Genomic DNA, 12,500 nt, shown 5'->3' with positions numbered 1-12,500 from the left:
CTGCTCTACAACGGCTTGTCCTTACAGCAGCCCCTGGGAGCCCCGCCCACCTGCCGCGGTCACCCAGGTGACCAGCGGCGGATCAAAGTGACCCGTACCAAATCCTGCGGCCCCTTCCTCCCAGTGCAGCAGAGCCAAACCGATACCCACAATCCTCCTCTGTCCGCCATCCAGCCTGACCCCCACCCCCACCTGCTGCCCCCCCGTCCACCACACCTGCCCCCCACCCAGGACGCACAGCTGGAGGAGGCCACAAGGAGCCTGCACAAGGCCCTCGCCCTGGAAGGTATGGCACACACACTTCCACTTCCTGTTAGATCAGGGCCACTTCCTGTTACATCGTAGCTACTTCCTGTTACATCACAGCTACTTCCTGTTAAATCACAGCCACTTCCTATTAAATCAGGGCCACTTCCTGTTACATTGTAGCTACTTCCTGTTAAATCAGGGCCACTTCCTGTTACATCGTAGCTACTTCCTGTTAAATCAGGGCCACTTCCTGTTACACCACAGCCACTTCCTGTCCTCTTGTTACCTGAGTCTGTTCTTCATGACAACTTCACTGAAACGTGTAACGTGTCAGTACTTCTTCTCTTCCCTGTGGACCCCTGAGAGCCTTTAAGGACCTCTGAGAGCCTTTAAGGACCTCTGAGGGCGTTTAAGGACCTCTGAGGGTCTTTTAGGACCCGTGAGGGTCTCTGAGGATCCCTGTGGACCCCTGACCCAGCAGCCCTCAGGTCTCTGTTGGTGAACAATATAAAATCTGACTGGGTCACAGCAGTGGGAACTGTAGCCGTTTTTACACAGCGTCTCCGCATTATCTCCGGAGCGGTGGTTCGCCAATTCTCCGCCGATGGTGATTCACACAGAGCGAAGCATCTCCGCCTTCATGTTTGTAATTCAAACAGAAAGCCGGCGCTGCGGCTCCTAAAGAGGCGTGACGGTACACGTCATGTTGATGATGTCGGTGTTTCCCAGGTGTTTCCCTGTCAATCTAAACCCGCGGACAGTTTATAATCATATAGATGCTGTTATAATGTGTAGTGATTGAGATCCTGACCCACCAAACATCCTGGAAAGTGACAAGTTTTTCATGCTAAATTACATAATTATACATAATCACCATCAGTAAACAGGACGCTGTCTGACTCTGTCACTCGCGGGGACGGAGGCTGTTTTCTGGGGGAAAGTTCCCTGAAGTCTCGGTCAGGAGGGCTGACGGTCGCTGTGATTTATTTTCATTACAAACACTCGGTGAGTTAAAGTTTTTACCGGTGACAAACGCTGTTTTTTGAGCAGAAATGTGAGGAAGAGTCGGTAGGACAGACAGGAGGACAGACAGGAGGACAGACAGGAGGACAGACAGGTGGACGGACAGGAGGATAGACAGGAGGACGGACAGGAGGACAGACAGGAGGACAGACAGGTGGACGGACAGGAGGATAGACAGGAGGACGGACAGGAGGACAGACAGGAGGACAGACAGGTGGACGGACAGGAGGATAGACAGGAGGACGGACAGGAGGACAGACGGGAGGACAGACAGCAGGACAGACGCTTCTCCATGTACAGCTGTGGTATTTGTTTTCCTCATATAAGTTGCCAAAGACAGTTACAGTCACTACGTTACTGTTGTTCTGTCCTGTAACGTTGCTTTGTGGGACATTTCTCTGTATTTAGTTGAGTGAAGGACCTGTGCAGTTATCAGACTGTCAGACCGACACGCCCTCGCTCCGCGCCTCCGGATTATCCGTTCACACTGGGACGGCTCACCAATAATGCGGCCCTGATACTACCTCCAGAGGCGGATCAGCGCCGGAGCCAAATTTCCCCCCTCTCCTCATCTGAAACTTTCACACAGGGGAGGGTGCGGAGAATTGGTGCAGGATCCCCGCATGCAAACGGCAGTGTGAAAGAGGCTAGTGTGTGTGTGTGTGTGTGTGTGTGTGTGTGCTGCCCCCTGCTGGGAGTCAATCACACCTGATCACCTGTATTTAAAGTCTTTACTCAGACATGCTGTAAATCAAGAGCACGTCTGAGTAAAGACTGAGGACGTCTTGCCGTGGATCCTCAGCAGGAAGCTGAGATACCCGCGGTCGCTGACATCACAGTCCGATCGGAGAACAGGTTGTAACAACACGCTGCAGGTGAGCAGTGCTGACGGGGCAGGAGGACAGGTGGAGGTGATCTGATCTCTCTGTGGTCCACAGGTCTGAGGGACTGGTACCTGCGGAACACAATAGGCTCCACCCACCAAAACCAGGCCAGCGGAAAGGTCAACGCAGGGGTCAACACTAAGGTGAACGACGGGGTCAAAGTTCAGACCGGAGGGGGTGGAGCTCTGCAGGGCAGACGGAGGACAACCGTTGTCATCCAGACAGAGACGAGTCATCATCACGCTCCGCCGCAACACAAACAGACGCTGCCACATTCAGCCACGTTCCATGGACACCCGCTGCACGGCAGGTAGAGTCAGCTCACCAGCGCAGGTACAGCAGGTACACCTGAGCTCCAGTCATGACCCTCTCTCTCTCTGTCTCTCTCAGGTCTGTGGACAGCTCTCTCCACCACGACTCCTTCCCTCCTCACAAACAGGAAGTCCCTCTCAGAGATCTGACTCTGGACCAGCCGTCTCCTGGAACTCTTGTCTGACTCACCGACCAGTCAGGACGCAGACAGACCAATCCCAGGCTGGCTTCCTGGGATCAGCGTGTCCTGATGCTTGTTCAGGAGGACTTCCTAAAACTCTGCCCACCGTGATGTCACACAGAGAATAGTGATGTCAGCGGTAAGTGGGTTGACACATGACAGCTGACCTCCTGTTGACCAATGGGAATGCTGCTCAGCTGTGATGGACCGCTGATTTGATCAGGGATGAAACGACTTACTCAGTGTGTGAAAATCGAAAGGATTCTGGATAAAAACCCAGCTGACGACTTGGTGTTTTACTTTTGTTTCCATGACAACAGTTAGTCTTTAATCTGCTCAGACAATCAAGACTGAACAAGCTTTTGTACGATTGATGTACGAAAGATGAAGATGATGATGATGATGATGATGATGAAACTGTTGCACATAATCACCAGCTGATGTCACCAGCTCTGTCCAGCAGACCAGCAGTCTGTACAGACGAACTCTGATCAGATCAGGTGACCTGTTCTATCCCTCAGGTGAGTCCAGACTTAAACTGTCAGGTGAGACTCTTCAGGTATTCTTACAGTCTGGACTCAACGTCTCTGCACTAAAGATCAACAGCTGCTGCAGCAGGAAACAGAAAGAACAGACGGCCAATCACAGGACTCCTCCTCACGACCACACAAGGAAGCTTCCTCTTCCTGCATCCAGCAACACCAGTGAAGAACCAGTGAGGTCTGTAGTATCAGCAGCATTGAGAGTCAGTCATACCAAACACACCAAAGTTATCAGTAATAATCATATCGATCATGTCTAACATGCTCAGGACGACTGAACAGCACCAGCAGCTGTTGGAGCAGCATCAGGCTGCTGCAGCATGTTGGTCCTGGTGGTCAGACGGTGTAACTACAGCGTGACGTGACGCCTCCATCAGCTCGCTGTGTTGACGACGCGTCAGTTAAACAGGATTTGAAACAACTGGTTTCCCTGTTTGATCAGAAAGCTAAACAAGAAGTTAGCTACTTGCAGGTGTAACAGTTGACGTTATATTAAACCTGGACTCAGTGTTGGAGGCGGAGCCTTGTTCATTGCTATGAGTGCTGCTCAGTGTTGTTTGATGTCCTGGTCTGAAATTACCGAGATCTTCCGTGTTGTGCGGCTCACAGAGCGCGAGCACTAGAGACTTCCACCGACCGAGCCGGCTAACTTCCTGTTTAGCGCCCAGCTAACTAACACTAAAGGATTTAATCTCTTCCAGACTTTACAAATGTTATTGAACTGAATGGATCAAACTCTGAGTGATCTCTCGGGGATGTCATTTGTGTCTTCTTTCACCGTGTTGGTTCAAAGTGTTTTCGGGCCGCAGTGTGTCCCGTGATGATGTCATTACAGTTTGAACACTGAGACAACTAGCTTCAAAGCCTGGAGCGCTTCATGGAGGTTGGGTGTAACTCTGGTGCTATGTGAGGATCCACATGTGACACTGAGCAGCTTTAATGAGAATAAATGAAGCTCCGCCTCCTCAGACGTCCACACCTCACTCACCTGTGGCATCTCTCTGTATACATCCATTGTTTATGATCAGGTTCTAAAGAGGCTCCTGGTGCTGCAGACTGTTGATCCGGCTGAATGGATGACAGTTGTTTGACAAGTGAACTTGTGTGAGTTCGATTGATCGATTTGAGGAGAACAGTGGTCCCTTGTGAGGAGAACGTGAGAACGTGGGTGGAGTGAGAGCAATAAGAGGACGGAGGAGTCGCTGAACTTCTTCAACTTTTCAGGATCATCTGCAGCGACAATCAGACGATGATGTCACAGTGTTGATCTATTGGTTTATTGATCGACTGAATGGACTTTCATGAACTCTTTTAAAAACAAACTTGACATCGGTGTTCCAACTTCTGATCAACAGTATTGATTCTTATTGATCTGTTTGTCTTTTTATTATCAGTTCAGAGATACCAGCCTGACCTCGACTCCTCCCACAGGAAGCTGTGGTCACATGACACACCTGCAGCCTCTTCAAACATGTGAAGGAGTCACCACTGATGACATCATCAAACATGGACACACCCTGGATCTCTTAAAAGAACCAGTGGACACCTGGACCAGGTGTGCTCAGCTGCGATGATGTCACAAGACGCCGACCTCTTCGGGGGCTCAAATGTCTGTTGGTGGATTCTGACGTTCGTGGATCAAACCACCTGATTGGACACAGACTGGGATGACTGATGATGTCACTGATCATCCTGTGATTGGCTGCAGCTGCTGTCATGTGACCGTAGCTTCAGAGGAGCAGAAAGAGTCCCCAGCATGCACTGCTTTGACCTCTGGACTCAGAAACCACAGACATATATACATAGACGCCTCATTGAGCGCTGGACCGTACGTCAACGTCGCCGCCATATTGGAGGAGGCAGATCCGCCCCGTGAACTAATACGAGTCAGTGGAGTGAACTTTATAAAGCTCCTTCTACAAAGTGATATAAGTTAATGTGTCTCATTTACACATTCACACACGTACGGATATATTCAGGAAACAGAGAGGAACCAGAAACAACGTCTGTAACGTTCTCTGAGGATTATAAACGTTAACTAATGTATACAGGTCGGCACCAAACCGTTTTATAATGTTTTTATGAGTGTTTACAGCTGCTGATGTATGTAACGCTGTTACTGTGATGATACATGACAGTTAAATATTTAATCTGTCCACAATAACCACATCCTGACATGCAAATGAGACATCTGTCCGCCATACTGTCAACTTGGTTAATCTAATTTAACTTTATATGGACAACTGACTGCATAACATATGAATCAGTATCAGAAATACTTTATTGATCCCCGATGGGAAATTCCAGCGTTACAGCTGCTCCCATCAAAAGTCAAGAATATGCAGAAAAATACTACTACTACTACTAATAATAATAATAATGTTGAAAACTACATATGGTGCATATTTATAATAGTAGCCTGCTGATACTTCACTTTTTTTTTTTTTATTTTTTTTACCATGAAATGTTATTTTATACCACATGTTATAATGTTCTGTCATGGTGTATATCTCTTCACTGCTGTTGCAGTTTCTGATCTTGATTTGCAGACTTGATTTTTGTTGCCATGATTGTTATTATTAGTACTTAGATCATCAAAAATCACTGTATTTATTAAAACGATGGTGTTTTTGATTCACACAGATGCCACATTTACATGTCAGGATGTGGTTATTATGGACAGATTAAATATTTAACTGTCATGTATCATCACAGTAACAGCGTTACATACATCAGCAGCAGTAAACACTCATAAAAACATTATAAAACGGTTTGGTGCCGACCTGTATACATTAGCTAACATTTATAATCCTCAGAGAACGTTACAGACGTTGTTTCTGGTTCCTCTCTGTTTCCTGAATATATCCGTACGTGTGTGAATGTGTAAATGAGACACATTAACTTATATCACTTTGTAGAAGGAGCTTTATAAAGTTCACTCGACTGACTCGTAGTAGTTCACGGGGCGGATCTGCCTCCTCCGATATGGCGGCGATGTCGACGTATCGCAGCAGCGGGCCAACCCGCTCAATGAGGCGTCTATGTATATATGTCTATGCCAGAAACAAACCGCCTGCAAACACATCGACTGTTTCACCTGAATACTGCAGCAGCACCGTGCAGTACTCTCGTGTACTGTGTGGTACCTCACAGGTGTATGGAAGCTGGATGAGGTCAAAGTTATTGAGTGTCGTCGTCTCGAAGTTTAGAAGAAATTCAACCTCTCTGTTTTAAATCGAAATGACAACAACAACATTAACAAACTAGTTCACCACGTTTTGTGGTTCAGATGAGCTCACAGCAGGCTGGTTCTGACCCGCCCCCCTGCTGGCTGGTTCTGACCCGCCCCCTGCTGGCTGGTTCTGACCCGCCCCCCTGCTGGCTGGTTCTGACCCGCCCCCTGCTGGCTGGTTCTGACCCGCCCCCCTGCTGGCTGGTTCCGACCCGCCCCCTGCTGGCTGGTTCTGACCCGCCCCCCTGCTGGCTGGTTCTGACCCGCCCCCTGCTGGCTGGTTCTGACCCGCCCCCTGCTGGCTCGTTTACCAACAGCAGCTTCAATATGAAACTTGATTAACTAAAAATTGAACTGCAGGAGACGAATAACGAGCTCATCAGCCTTCATCTGGTCCTGTGCAGTACAAATATCAAGAGCTGTCATCAAGATGAACGCCTGAGGTCTGAGGTCAGAGGTCAGAGGTCAGAGGTCAGAGGTCTGATGTCAGAGGTCAGAGGTCTGAGGTCTGAGGTCTGAGGTCAGAGGTCAGAGGTCAGAGGTCTGAGGTCACAGGTCAGAGGTCAGAGGTCACAGGTCTGAGGTCAGAGGTCTGAGATCAGAGGTCTGAGGTCAGAGGTCTGAGGTCAGAGGTCAGAGGTCAGAGGTCAGAGGTCAGAGGTCACAGGTCTGAGGTCAGAGGTCAGAGGTCTGAGGTCTGAGGTAAGATGTCTGAGGTCAGAGGTCAGAGGTCTGAGGTCACAGGTCTGAGGTCTGAGGTCAGAGGTCAGAGGTCAGAGGTCTGAGGTCACAGGTCTGAGGTCTGAGGTCTGAGGTCTGAGGTCAGAGGTCAGAGGTCAGAGGTCTGAGGTCTGAGGTCTGAGGTCAGAGGTCAGAGGTCTGAGGTCAGAGGTCAGAGTACTGAGGTCAGAGGTCTGAGGTCCAAACCCTCCAGCAGCCTCCAACCAAACTCAGTGTTTTTAAAAAGCTTGTTTTTTCATGTTCATGACAGTTTTCTCTGTCTGTGTTTCGGCCTGTGTCAGATGTTCATCCAGCTGAGGAACACTAAACTATTTTGATTTGATTTGAAGATGCACTATTTCGTTTTGAGGAAGAGAAAAATGTTCACTTAATGATTTCCATGATTGAATAAACTGGATAAACAAAAACACAAAGTGTCCTCAAAAGAAATCACAGTTTGAAAGTGTCGGACTGTGTTTGTGTCGGCAGGACGCCTGTTAGGACCTTCTTCCCCTCGAGGACGCCTTCTATATATGAAAATATATCACAGTTTGTATTATTGCTTTATTAATATTGTAAATATTATAAATAATGCCCCTTTAATGAACATGAGAATTCTTTAGAATGTTCTGATTCTCAGAACAACAGAGGAGGTGACCTCAGCACTGGACTCCTGTCCCCCTTCAGGTCCAGGACCAGACCTTGTCCAGTCTGTCAGTGTGACATCACAGCTGTCTCTGCTACGATGCGTTCAGGTGCATTCTGTACAGCAGTATTTCTTTATACTTTGAGCTGTACAGTCTGAACTTTGTGTAAAAATAATTTTCTATCTTTTTCTACACGTTGTCATTTGTACTTTTTTCACTCTGAATCTTTCTGCTGTTTGATGTTGGACAATGAAAAAGCTTCATGTAAATAATGAATGACACACTGTCAACATGCTGTTTTTAAATAAAGTTTTCTCTTCACTGATTCAAATGTACCTGCCTGTTATTAAATTAAGATGCACAGTCTTTATATTCAAGGATTCCTGTCTGTGCAGGTGTGATGTGAATATATATGAACCTGCACTCACACAGCACAGGTGTGTAAACTGTCATTAATAAAGCTTTACAGAAGCAGCAGGTGTGATGAGACCTCTGCGCTGGTTAAAGGTCCACTGAAGAGTTTAGAACTGAACAGCTGCTGAACATAAACACAGAGTCTGAAGTGAAGTCAACCAGCATGGACCAGCACCGCTGGTGACTGTGTTCAACATTAATACATTCATGTCAGTCTGGATCAGGACACGTCTCTGTAGGAAGGAAGGGCCGGAGATAAAACCAGCAGAAGAAGAAGAACGTAGGATGTGTGTGTAGGAAAGGAGGCAGGGAGGGAAGGAGGCAGAGAGGGAAGGAGGGGGGCTGTTGTCCGCATTGGGACGCGGCCCATCCTGTCAGGTAAACAGAAACAGAACTTTCTCCTCCGTCCAGCGACATTAAAACGCTTTAACGTGTTTAAATGATTAATCTAAGTGTGTGTTTTGATAGATGACATGTTCCCGGGTGTGTAGTATGTGTTGTGGTCACATGTGACGTCAGTTGAAGCAGACTGAAGCGGTAAACTTTGACCTCTTTTCATGTTCACATCACAGAACAAAGTTCTCTTCTGTTAGCGGCGGTTAGCTTCATTTAGCATAGCTCAGTTAGCTGCTGAGTTTGTTTTTTAACTCGGGTTAAACTTTTAGTTCGGTTTGGTACCAGTCGAGCGGCGGCGGTACCGGGACCTGTATCTGTCCGATATGTAAACAGTCTGTGTGAGAGTGAACAGCAGCAGTTAGCTCAGTGCTGTGAGCCACCGGCTAGTGAGAAGCTAACGCTAACCGGAGCTGCGGTGACGTCACATTCAACGGACTGAAGGTTGAACAGGTCTGTGACGTCACCTCCACTCGTGTGTTTCCGTCCCACTGTCTGATCACCCTGATTGATCCCTGCCAGCTTCAAGTACGCTGAGGTACAAACCGGAAGTTTCACATTCATGTCTTCCACCTGCATCAAACTGTCCCACGAGACAGTTTTAAGTGTTTTAAATTGAACTGAACTGGATCAATACACAAAGCGGTTAAAGATGACATATTAACTTTGAAATCACATTTAAACAAACTGATGTTTCTGTCAGCTGACTCTGTAGAGAAATGTTTGATTTATTTTGTTTTAATATGATGCTGAAAGTCAATAAACAATAACATTGATTTCCTGCTCTGGTTAAGTTCTTATTATTTTATCGAGCTGTTTTTAAAAGATGAACCCTAAATCTCTCAGAACTTCAATAATACAATCGAACAGAGTTGATCAATAAGACAATAGAATTGATTAATAAGACCACAGAATGGATTAAATATGTGGCTGAAGTCTCAGATTTGATGATTTTGATGAATCTGATCAGATAGATTGACAGGTGATCGTGTTCACGTGTTTACAGGTGGAGGATCAGATCTGAGGTCGTCATGTTGTTGCCGTGACAACAAGGCTGGGACCAGGTGCAGTTTGGACTTCTGTAACTCGCTGTTACCATCCTCTGATTGGTCACCTATCGCCTGCCTGTCAGCATGCAGCTGACCTATCAGAAGCTGCCGGTTCAGCTGAGGCGGAGCTCCAGACTCAGGAAGCTGACGGCTGTGCTGCTCGCTGCCTATGCCGTCAAAAAACTGTCACCGTACGTCTGGAGGAAGATACAGGTGAGACACACACACACACACACACACACACACACACACACACACACAACACACTGCAGGTGACTGCATGTTAACTGTTGTTTTTCAGAGGAGTGCAGCTGGTAAACACCTGGACGGAGCTAATGTACCTGTGGGCGTGGTCAGCACCTCCTCCGAGTCTTTGGAAAACAATGGAGAGAAGAAGAAGAAGAGGCAGCAGGTGTGTGTGTGTGTGTGTGTGGTGATTGTGTGTTCTACATCTTCTACAGTAAAGCCACTCCTACAGAAACCCACCCTGGATCAGCTGACATCTGAGGGCGTTTTCACAGCGTTTACCTCCTTGGTGCAGTTGGTTTGGGAAGGTGTGAACACATCAATCGCACTCGGTTGCGGACCTAAACAACCGGACCGAGACCTTATTGAAGAGGTGGTCTCGGTCCGGTTCCAGACAAACTCTGGTACAAAGAGTTTGTGGTGAGAACATGATCCAACCTGGATCCGACCCAACTGCAGGAAGCATCACCATGTTTTGGCCTCATGATAGCTTCATTTTAGTAAACCAGAGCTAAACCAGTTAAACTGTAAGAAAACTGAATGAACTGTTAATCTGGTTTCATGATCCAGACTTGTGTTCTATCAGACCCGTCTCACAGGTGTGTGTCTGTCTGTCTTCAGGTCTCCGTCAGTGAACAGGGAGTTTGTCCTCAGACTGTCCCGTCTGTTGAAGCTCTTGTTTCCACGGTTACTGTGTCCGGAGATCGGGCTGCTGGCTCTGCACTCTCTGACCCTGATGTCCAGAACCTTCCTGTCCATCTACGTTGCTGCTCTGGATGGTCCGTCTTTTTTTTTTTAATAGTCACTTAGACATGAACATTTCAACACATGAAATAACACATTATCCCACAATCTGGCAAAAATAACTTAAATGAAATAAAATACAGTTAAATTAGAAGAAATAAAGAAAAGGATTCAAATTAAATCACAGGAATAAAAATTGTCCTCTTCCGTCGACATGGGACAGCGTTCATCCCTCAGTCGAACACCGTGGAGGTGCAGATAACGACTGTTTCTGCTCTGATGAGATGAAATGTTTCAGCTGTAAGTATTTAAAGAGATGTTGTGTTGGAATACCACATCTCTCACACAGCTGATTATAGGACATCAAATCGTCTTCTGCATATATGTCTGACATTTTCTCAACACCTTTGTTAAACCACATTGTAAATCCACCATCTGCTCTCCCCGGTACCAAACCAGAATCACCCCTCACGGAGAGAACTGTGATGATGCTGGTGTGCAGCTCGGTCCGTGGATTTAGACAGAAGGCGGTACATTGGGGTCTGTTTTGGTCCGCCGCTTTGCCGCTTTGGAGGGAACACTTATTTCTGCCTCGCCTGCTATCTAAAAACGAGGCCACGATGTGCCGTCCTCTGCGTGAGGTGGGCGGAGCCTAGGTCGCGGCTTTCAAATTAAAAGTCCCCTGCTAAGAACCCAGTTCTAAACTCTAATGGGGTGCAATGTAAAGCTCTTATTTTGAAGACAAATTTGACCTGCTTCACTGTTTACACCCAACTTGGTGCTTCACGGCACATCACATGTCTACGCCTACCTCAGTGGCAGCCAAGTGGCACCTTTTTGGAAAAGAAGGAATATTACGCCTCCCTTTTAGAGAGACAAGGAGGCACATTGCAGCCTTTACCTGGCTGCAATGTGCCTCCTTTTCTATCTAAAAGGGGCTTGAGATGGTGTTTTGAATAAGGGATTCTTAGTCTGTTAACGAGTATAAACGTCACTGTTTAATTCAGTTTAAGTTAAAGTGGTACACAGGGCTCATATTTCCAAAGCAAAACTGTCCTCCATGTACCCGGATATTAGTCCATACTGTGTCAAATGCAAACATGTGGAAGCTTCTCTCATTCACATGTACTGGTGCTGCTCAAACCTTTACACATATTTGAGCGAAGTTTTTTATACATTTTCTTGGGTGTTAAACATTGAATTAGAACAAACCCATTGACTGCCCTGTTTAGGGTCATGGAAGGGGAGAAAAGCTAACCCTATACCAAAGCAACGCGCTTTCTCTTTCGCCTCTCTTCCGGCTCGACAAGCAGTTCTGCTCAGTGGAAGGATGCTCTCCCTCCCACTCACACACAATGGCTGGAAGACATCGTGTCCATCTTGAAACTGGAGAAAATCAGATACTCACTTCAGCATCACACACAGAAGTTCCAGAAAATGTGGGTCCCTTCCTAAAAGCATTGCAGACTGTAAATGTTTGGCCGTTGAGTACAGCTGAGCTACGCTGCACACGTCTGACTCTCTCCTACTGCAGGCTGTAGGTGTAACAGTGATCTCAGGCTGTGACGAGCACTCTGGTTTGCTTTGTACACTGTTCGATTTTTAGTTTTGTTATTTAATTTTTTTTCCATTCTTGCACATCTCATTGGTGCATTCTGTGTTTGATATCTAACCATACTCATTTCATGTCTCTGTAAAGCTACTATGCACTGCACATTTGATATATTAAGGAAACTTCAATAAAAAAGATCTTGAATTAAAAATATAATAAAAGGATTATGTCATCTGCGTACAAAGCTATGTGATGTTTCTAACCACCGATGGTTGATGCCTTCATGAGCTCTTATAGCCGACAAACAGAAAG

General features: G+C 46.8%; 1 protein-coding gene and 1 long non-coding RNA gene across 5 annotated transcripts in view; both read left to right on the top strand.

Annotated features, from left to right (window-relative positions):
• LOC115584694 (FERM domain-containing protein 4B-like) overlaps positions 1-5,076 on the top strand; it is a 21,649-nt gene extending 16,573 nt beyond the window's left edge. For both annotated transcript variants that reach the window (XM_030422299.1, XM_030422300.1), the window contains exons 9-11: positions 1-286; positions 2,211-2,466; positions 2,547-5,076. The exon at positions 1-286 is cut by the window's left edge and continues 484 nt beyond it. In XM_030422299.1, the coding sequence (XP_030278159.1) occupies positions 1-286; positions 2,211-2,466; positions 2,547-2,652 (648 nt within the window). In that variant the 3' untranslated portion in view covers positions 2,653-5,076. The remainder of the gene's footprint in view (positions 287-2,210; positions 2,467-2,546) is intronic.
• Positions 5,077-8,524: 3,448 nt separating this feature from the next.
• LOC115584695 (uncharacterized) lies at positions 8,525-10,058 on the top strand. Of its 3 annotated transcripts, none has more exons than XR_003984592.1 (3): positions 8,525-8,582; positions 9,604-9,859; positions 9,948-10,058. It is a non-coding gene; the product is annotated as an uncharacterized LOC115584695 (long non-coding RNA). The 3 variants fall into 3 exon arrangements; XR_003984593.1 differs by lacking the exon at positions 8,525-8,582 and adding an exon at positions 8,823-9,050; XR_003984591.1 differs by lacking the exon at positions 8,525-8,582 and adding an exon at positions 8,823-9,135.
• The last annotated feature ends 2,442 nt before the right edge of the window (positions 10,059-12,500 follow it).

This window comes from Sparus aurata, chromosome 7 (genome assembly GCF_900880675.1).
Source record: "Sparus aurata chromosome 7, fSpaAur1.1, whole genome shotgun sequence".
NCBI lineage: Eukaryota > Metazoa > Chordata > Actinopteri > Spariformes > Sparidae > Sparus > Sparus aurata.
The sequence above is the reverse complement of the archived record's forward strand: the minus strand, read 5'-3'. Positions and strand labels throughout refer to the sequence as shown.